This window comes from Erinaceus europaeus, chromosome 7 (assembly GCF_950295315.1).
Source record: "Erinaceus europaeus chromosome 7, mEriEur2.1, whole genome shotgun sequence".
NCBI classification, from domain to species: Eukaryota; Metazoa; Chordata; class Mammalia; order Eulipotyphla; family Erinaceidae; genus Erinaceus; species Erinaceus europaeus.
In genome coordinates, this window is record NC_080168.1 from 55,948,406 (window position 1) to 55,957,617 (window position 9,212).

At 37.9% G+C, this 9,212-nt stretch overlaps 2 protein-coding genes and 1 long non-coding RNA gene across 3 annotated transcripts in view; 1 reads left to right on the top strand and 2 right to left on the bottom strand.

Annotated features, from left to right (window-relative positions):
* PLCZ1 (phospholipase C zeta 1) overlaps positions 1–1,912 on the bottom strand; it is a 61,478-nt gene extending 59,566 nt beyond the window's left edge. Inside the window, exon 1 of the mRNA XM_060194434.1 lies at positions 1,053–1,912. Within this exon, the coding sequence (XP_060050417.1) occupies positions 1,053–1,301 (249 nt within the window). The 5' untranslated portion in view covers positions 1,302–1,912. The remainder of the gene's footprint in view (positions 1–1,052) is intronic.
* Positions 1,913–1,943: 31 nt separating this feature from the next.
* Positions 1,944–2,682, bottom strand: LOC132539419 (uncharacterized). Its single transcript, XR_009550702.1, has 2 exons — positions 2,585–2,682; positions 1,944–2,196 (listed from the first exon to the last, which is right to left on the bottom strand). It is a non-coding gene; the product is annotated as an uncharacterized LOC132539419 (long non-coding RNA).
* Positions 2,683–2,766: 84 nt separating this feature from the next.
* On the top strand, positions 2,767–3,848 carry CAPZA3 (capping actin protein of muscle Z-line subunit alpha 3). Its single transcript, XM_007538422.2, has one exon. It carries the CDS (start codon positions 2,927–2,929, stop codon positions 3,824–3,826), a length of 900 nt encoding a protein of 299 aa, XP_007538484.1. The 5' UTR covers positions 2,767–2,926; the 3' UTR covers positions 3,827–3,848.
* The last annotated feature ends 5,364 nt before the right edge of the window (positions 3,849–9,212 follow it).

The window sequence follows — 9,212 nt, forward strand, 5'->3', positions numbered from 1 at the left end:
CTCCTCACATCACATCTTAGGAACTGGGGCTTGGCAAAAAGCCTCCAGACTTCTGATAAGTGTAGTAGCTTCTATTTCTAAATATTTTTTGTGTTACTTTATTTTTATAGAGACAGAGAAATGGGTAAGGAAGAGTGATAGAGAAAGATGCAGAAGAGACACCTGCAGCACAACTTCACCACTCCTGAAACTTCCCTCCTGCAGGTGGAGACTAGGTTCTTGAACTTGAGTTCACTACCTCTTCCTGGTACCAGTAATTGCCTTTTCTTTTCTTCTCTTTTCTTTCCTTTTCTTTTTTTTTTCTTGTAAGTAATAAGTTTTAGTTTTTTCCTTTTAATCAGAATCCTGCCTCTACCAGCACTCATGAAATGATATTGAGCTAAATGGTTAGTCTGCAAGTAAAGTGACCTTTCTCTAGCTTTTGTTCCAGGTTCAACATAGATAGTATGATCTGGCCACACATTTTCTAAAACACAAATCGTATTAAGGATTTATATCTCCCTAACTATCTGGATGGTCTGGGTTAGTATTATTCTTTAGATTCTCCATGAATTCAATCATCTTAAAGTAAAACTCAACTAAAAACTTTTGTTAAAAGTTTTTAAGTATTTAAAACTTTTATTCATGATGCTCCCCTCCATAATCTAGTGACAGAATTAAGCTAAATACCATTCCAACTACTTTAGAATTAAACAGAGAACTTTAGCATGGTTTAATATTTGAGAGGTGTGAAATATTTTTGTCAAGATTACCTACTACTACTACAAAGCACTGGCATCCACCCAATCTCTTTACCATTTCAAGGCAGATTGTTCAAAATGATAATCTGGTATTATTTCTAATTTCATCAAGAAATCATCTTACCTCCTACTTAAATTCTCTTCATCTTGGTCATCAGTATATTTAGCATGAGTAATTGCCTTATTTCTTAAGAGACTATTTGTTCACGTGTGTTTACTACAGAAAGCATCCAAGTGACTCAACATTTGCCTATATGAAATTAAGTCCTCCCCAAGGACAGGGAGGCAGAATGGGACAGGATATCATCTCACCTTAAAAATACATTTTATGTGAATACTACTGCACTGTACATGTAATTTTTCAAGCAATTTCTGAGTTTTTTCAAGGTTGATTTTCCCACCTCTAAAGTCATTCCGAACCACCGACAAAAACCACCTATTAAGCACACACACACACACACAACAACAACAACAACAATAAAAGTTAAGGAAATTCTCACAGAAAGTCATTAAGTAGTTAAAAAACCTAAAAAACCTGGAACTGTCTTCTGTTTCAGTCATTTATTTTTAAAGGCTAGTATATTTGATGCTTAAAGGACAAGATAATTTGACGGCAAATCATATTTAAGACAAGCAAAATTAAGTAGCTACTAGTCTGAAGTGAGGTATGATAGAATAGGATAGGATATAACAGTAAAAATTACAAACATACCAATAACTATTTGATAAATCAAGCTACTAATTGAGAAATATAGTCTACCATCCGAAGAAATGGACTGGGAAGGAAGTTAGACTTCAAGCCTTCCCTGTACTATGATCTCTCTCATTCCGCAATCTCATTTGAAAAAGCTAACAAATTAATCCTTAGGGAAGGTGAGGGCCACTAAATGAGTTTACAATACATCAATGAACACAACTTCTGCTTCTGTGTGCTCAGTAACAGTCACCATGCCATAATGAACATATATTTGGCTTGAAAGAGAAGAATAACACAAACTTATTACATATACATAAATCACAAAAATTAGGACACTTCAACTTGAAAAGCTACCAAAAAATCAATATGCATATATATGGCAAAAAATGTTCAAAAACTACTCAATTTCAGATTTTTTAAATGAAAAGACATTAAATTGAATGGTGACAGCCTAATATAGCAAAGTTCGAGTTCTTATAAGAAAAACAGAAAACTAGGGAAATTCATAAAAGCTTAAGCATCTTAATAAAGAGAAAGAAGAGCATTAGGGAGGATATAGCAAGAGGAAAAGAAGAGGAAAGAGCAAAAGAAAAGACTTCTGAGTGGATATTTCTCCGTGTTTTCATGACCGATTGTTCCGATTCTCCTCATTAGAAGCCTCTTCCTGTTAGGTGGTGTCACCGATTGCAAATATAATTAACTCTGCTTTGCAGGAAAGAAGTTTCCCAATATACATTGACTGTTGCCACTGTCCCTTGTCTAGAGAGAAAGCAGAGAACAAAGTGGTTTGTTGCTTTTGTCTTTTGGAGACAATTCCACAGTAACAATTTTCAAGATGTGTCCCCTGAAACCTCCTGGCTGCTAGTATATTCTGCTCATCTCCAAATTTACAATGAATATAAGAGGAATATTCTCTATTGCTTGGAAGTTTTACATTAATTGACATCATATATCCTTTTATTTTTTTTTACTGATTTGTTTAACACCCACTAAACCCTCCAGTAGAAGTTACTTCTAGTATCTGTGGAGCCTAAGTCTAAACAGTGAGGCTGTGGTCTCCAAAAGGGAAAAGTATTCGCTAACACCTGCTTGAAATTCTGAACTGGTCCTCTAGATCCCTGACAACATATATAGTAAATGCACACACCACTTATGAAGAAGGCTGTTCAAGAGGTTAAGTTCTTAAAACCTGTAAAATATGTAGAGCTTGTTGGCTGAGCACCAAGATGTAAGGTGAGCATCATGTTTTCCTTGTGGTCTGAACACCCATTGTGATGTCATCAAGAGTTCCAGCCTTCATCTGGACAACTTCTTTATGACTTCATCAGAAGACTCAGAGTTCACCAGACAGACAACCTGTTTTCATGGTTAAGGCACATTAATCTTCAGCTTGAATATTTAACACCTTGATGGGAAAGGTGTCTCGTGGCATGTTTTCTCACCCATTCAACATTCTATTTCAGAAGCTTTGCTTCTGCTGCAACCAAACATGTCGCTTACTGTTCTGAGTAAAAAGGAGAAAGAAAGAGTAATCCGCAGATTGTTGATACAGGCTCCTCCTGGAGAATTTGTCAATGCCTTTGACGATCTCTGCCTGCTTATTCGTGATGAAAAACTTATGCACCATCAAGGTGAGTGTGCAGGACACCAACACTGTCAAAAATACTCTGTACCACTCTGCCTCGATGGAAATCCAGTACTACTGTCTCATCACAATGTAGTTGGTGATTACCGATTTTTTGACCACCAAAGCAAACTTTCTTTCAAATTTGACCTACTCCAAAACCAGCTGAGAGACATCCAAAGTCATGGTATCATTCGGAATGAGACAGAATACTTGAGAGCTGTTGTTCTGTGTGCCTTAAAATTGTACGTGAATGACCACTATCCAACAGGAAACTGCAATGTTCTGAGAAAAACTGTGAAAAACAAGGAGTTCTTGATAGCTTGCATTGAAGATCACAACTATGAATCAAGAGATAACTGGAATGGTCTTTGGAAATCTAAATGGATTTTCCAAGTGAATCCATTTTTAACTCAAGTAACAGGAAGAATTTTTGTGCAAGCTCACTTCTTCAAGTTTGTCAATCTTCATATTGAAATCTCAAAGGACTTGAAAGAAAGCTTGGAAATAGTTAACCAAGCTCAGCTGGCTCTACATTTTGCAAGGCTTGTAGAAGAGCAAGAGAACAAATTTCAAGTTGCAGTCTTAGAAGAACTACAGGAGTTATCAAATGAAGCCTTGAGAAAAATTCTACGCAGAGATCTGCCAGTGACCCGCACTCTTATTGATTGGCAGAGGATACTGTCTGACTTGAATCTGGTGATGTATCCTAAGTTAGGATATGTCATCTATTCAAGAAGTGTGTTATGCAACTGGATAATATAAAGGATTGCTCCTAGTAGCTGCACTGACTTGATTTAGTTGTGTTTCTTAAGGGCTGAGTGGGTAATTTTTATCAATATAGTCAAGATGTATGCAGAGATGTTTATACTAAATAAAATGGATTTTTAGGGGGTTGGGCAGTGGTGCAACAGGTTAAGCGCACATAGTACAAAGTGCAAAGACCTGCTTGAAGATCCCAGTTCGAGCCCCCGGCTCCCTATCTTCAGGGGGTTGCTTCACAAGAGGTGAAGTAGGTTTGCAGGTATCTGTCTTTCTCTCTCCCTCGCTCTCTTCCCTCCCCTCTCAATTTCTCTCTGTTCTATCCAAAAAGAAAATAAATAAATTTAAAAATGAATTTTTAAATTGGGAGGGAAATAGTGGCCAAGGAAATAGCACAGCTGGTAGAACTCAAACTTACATGCCTAAGCTTCTTGGCACTATGTGCACTGGAGTAAAATGCTCTAGCTTCTCAAAGTAGTTTAAGCAATAAAAATATATCTTTAAAAAGTTTAATAAGAGATGGAATAACAAATTTATTCGAGGTATTATTTATCAATAATACAAGAAAAGGATGATCTAACTACTGTTCCATGGTAGCAACTGTTACAAAGTCAGAGAAATTTATTAGAACCTAATAGACCTTTAGAGAATATCTAGCATCCCTAATTAGTATAGGGATGACTAGGGTTAAAGGAATGTGTGTGCACATACATTGTGCACACACATGTGCAGGCGTGGAGAGTGGGGGATAGAAATGACTTTGGACATTTTTGAGAGAAGGTTGCAAATGAAAACACTTTGCAAATTATACTTCACATAATCAGGTCCTACAGCAACTCCCAGAGGGCACATTTCAATATCAGCTTTAGGCTTGGATAGTCCATGAAATGAAAAGGTATCAAAAGCCTAGCTCTTAAGGACTGTTATTAAAGGGGGCCAGGCAATGGCTGACTGGGTTAAGTACACATAGTACAAATTGTAAGGACCCACACAAGAATCTGGGTTCAAGCCCCCAACTCCCCACCTTCAGGGAAGGGGGGAGTCGATACACAAGTGGTAAAGCAGGTGTCTATCTTTCTCTATCCCCCTCTATCACCACCTTCTCTCTCAATTTCTCTCTGTCCTATCCAATGAAATGGAACAAAAAAGATGGCCTCCTGGAGGAATGGATTCCTAATGCAGGTACCAAGCCCCAGCGATAACCCTGGAGGCAAAAAAAAAAAAAAAAAACCACAAAAAACAATTATTAAACTTGGATCCTCTTCTACCACCATACATACCCTCAAAGGGTTAGTGATTACTCAAATTCCTGTACTTTCTTAAATAATTAACATGGTCTCTGAAAAATCAATTGGCAGAGCCTAAATCCCAAGCTAATACAGTGACTACAAGGCAGTCCTTTTAAGACACACATTGAGTGTCAGAATGCTTCATGGCAGATCCTGTGCTAAGTGATTTGCACACAATTTTCCATCATTATGTTGGCATGAGTAAAATCCCCATGTAATGAGAAGAATCACAGATTCTAAGTCACTTCATTCATTCATTCATGCACACAGAATGGGACAGATCTATTTGTACGCTAGCTCTTTTTTTTTTTTTTTGCCTCGAGGGTACCTGAACTATGAATTCACTGCTCCTGGAGGCTATTTATCTCCCCGCTATGTTGCCCTTGTTTATCGTTGTTGCTATTATTTCTTGTTGTTGTTACTGTCATTGTTGTTGGATAGAACAGAGGAATCTAGAGAGGATGGGAAGACAGAGAGAGGGAGAGAAAGATGGACACCTGCAGATCTGCTTCACCATTATTGAAGGGAACCCCCTGCAGGTGGGAGCCAGAGGCTCCAATCCAGATCTTTGTGTGAGTACTTGAGTTTTGTGCCATGTGTGCTTAACCCACTGTGCTACTGCCCAGACCCCAACACTCTAGCTCTTAAATGCTACAAGCTAACACAACTCTCTGCCAAGGCCTGGCTCCTGGCCACTATAATGATTTAGGTAAACATTCCTTCTAAAGGATAACCCAAAAGAACCGGAACTGATGAACATTTTTTTCTCTCTAAAGCAGAGAACCTACACAACCACCCACCATTGTTCCTAGTAGTGTTACAAAGCACTGTGTTCTCAATGCATTCCAGATCTAAACCTCCCCACTAAAATGGCAGAAGAGCAGTAGCTAGTCCCCATGCCCCAAATTCCTGAGAATTCAAATTATCTGAGAAGCAAAGGACTTTACATGTTAGATCCATGCAACTAGAAAGAAAAAGTCTAAATCTACATAATAAATATTGAGACAGATAAAATACATGTGAAATCCCAAACGTTTTTCACTAACTGGTAGTTCTTAGACAATCTAGAAGAATTATCCATGGCGTTCGTTTGTTTATTTTGTTGTTACTGTCGCTGGGATTTCACCACTGTAGGCTCACTTTAAGATAGAAACAGAGATGGCGTAGGGGTGGGAATGGAGGGTGGTGAAGACATAGCACTGACATTTCCTCCAATGCAGAGGGTTAAAGGCTGATGGAATATCTTTAAAAACACAAATTATTGTATTTGGTGTTTATGTACACTCCTATCAATTTGTAGTAAAAGAAAAAACCAACAAATTATTGGCATGCATCCTCAGGCTCTTACTATGTTGGGAAATCTACATTTTAAACAATTGACAGAGATTCTGATGCAAGAGGTTTCAGGCCTTCAATGTAAGAAATTTGCCCTAGTCATAAAGTAACATACCTCTTCCTTCTATTTACATAATTAAAATCATTTTCTATAAAACCACTGCCAAGTGAAGGTCACCTATACTGCTTCACTATATCCACATGCTAAGGGGAAGCTCTGTTATGTAAAGAAAGGCAAGGAAAAAAAATCTTTCTGAAGAAAAACAGCAAAGAAAAGGTCTCTGAATGCACTAAAAAAAAATGCCAGCCTCCTAAGTTCATCAGCAAAAAGCTGAATTGACATGACTATATGGGTAAATGCTGATTTTTCAGATCATTCCAGAAAATTACTCAATGGTTTAGAAAAAAAATCACAGAAACATTTAGTGCCTATATTAATAGAGCAGTATCAAAATACTTATTAGGTTTTATGTGTATAAAAGCTACAAGTAGAACTTGTAGAGATGCTTAAAAGTACAAAGTATTTTGGTCTTTCATCCAGCTAGTTTATGGAATTGCTTTTAGGATTGAGATTTTTTTTTTAAATTTAATTTCTACTAAGTTTACTGCTGGTGCATAGTGCCTACATGATGAAATGATAAATACAGTATTCCTGATGGCCTTTTTTTTTTTCACTAGAGACAGAAATTGAGAGGGGAAAGTGAGATAGAGGAAGAGGTAGAGAAATACTTGCAGCACTGCTTCACAGCTCATGAAGCTCTTTTCCCCTACAGATGTACTCTATGGGATACTCCAATGCCAGCCTCTAGTTTAAGATATTTTTTTAAGCAAACTATTTCTCAGACCACTTGAGAAATATACTGGTTATCTGAAGTGAGGACACAAAACTATAGTAGCAGGTGTTCAAAACCACAATCTTATAATTGTATAAACTGTCAAATCACTAATAAAATATTGAATAAATGAATACTAAGATTAGACAGCATAAAAGTTATAATAAACTTTCTATATACTGCCCCATGTCATTAAAAATTCTTGAGTATATAACCTTGTGACATATTCCTACCATTCATGAACTATAACAAGCTAGCTATTTCTTTATTGGTTGGTAAATTAATTTTTTATCATTTTATTTCTGATTATGCTACTTTGAGCATGTGTGTAAATGCAGTTTTACCTACATGGTGGATTATTAGCCAAGAAAAATTATAAAATCACATGTTAGAAAAATATAAGCAGGAGCTAGGGGATAGCTCACCCAGAAGACTACACATATTACAATGTGCAAGGATCTGAGTTCAAGCCCCAGTCTCCACCTTCAAAGTTGGAAGCTTCACAAGTGGTGGTACAGTGCTTAGGCTGTCTTCTTCTCCCTCTTCCTTTTCCTTTTCCTCTTCCTCTCTCTCTCTCATTCCTTATCCCTTCCTATCTCATCCTGAACTCTCAATTTATCTCTGTCCCTATCCAAAAATAATAAAGGGAGGCTAATTAAAAGCATATGAATATATAAATGCTATAATGCACATTATCATACTGCTTTCCAACATGATTTAACAATTAATCCCACCAATGGTATAAGAAAGTAGTTCTATACGACCTTAGTGATATTATCAGCTTTTTCTGGAATATGAAACATAAGACAATACAAATTTTAAAAAAGCAATAATAGTCAAAGGGCCAGGCAGTAGTACACCAGGTTAAGCATGCATAATGCAAAGCACAAGGACCAGCTAAGGATCCCAATTTGAGGCCCTGGCTCCCCACCTGCAGAGGGGTCACTTCATAGACAGTGAAGCAGGACTGCAGGTGTCTTTCTTTTCCAATCTCTATCTTCTTCTCTCAATTTCTCTCTGACCTATCCAACAACAATAACATCAGCAACAATAGTAACAGCAGCAGTAATAACAACAAAAATGGGAAAAGATACCCTGGAGGCAAAAAGAAAAAAAAACTTTTTCATTTACTTATACAGCCATATATCTAGTTACTAGCCCCTTTCTTTGATGCACACACATACACTACACTTAGACCCAGACTATGAATGCACTTAAACACAAATTCTTCAGAGGCTGAAGACTCAGTGAACTTTTTTTTTAAATGCAGTTCTTGGGGAATGAATTCAGGACATCACACATGCACAATAACAACACCATAGTTGAACCTCTCTAAGGTAATCTTTTACTCCTGAAAAAGAGGAAGGAGAGATAAAAAGGAGAGGGATACAGTACCAATCAGCTACCTACTGAGCTCCCCAGGTGGCATCCATTGTGCTCCCATGTAGTGACAGGGTTTGGCCCAGGGTCTTACTCATGATCAGACTGCACTCTACCAGAATCAACTATATTCTGGTTATATCAGTGAAGTATTTAAGGAAGTATTTCAGTGCTAGCAATCGACAGAGGATAATTTCTGGAACCATCCGTTCCACCCCAGTTCCATGGCTGCCAGTTCTTAGCAACATGGCCCTGCCAGATATTTTTCGGGATGCGGCATCATCTAAGTTCATTTCCCACGTCTACGCTCGACCGGACCTGCCAATATACGCGGATATCTTCGCCCACCGTGTCCAACACTTGACGTCTAGTCACCCAATCTGGTCGCCTATGCCTACACTGAACTTCTCTGTTCCAGACTCTTGGAAACAGAGTTGGCAGTCAGCTGAGGTAAAGAACAAACACCTCATCACAGACCCCTGCAAGCGTCAACCCGGCTTTGACCTAGCACGTTATGATTGGGCCCTCCTCAATCGGTATTGAACAGGCCAT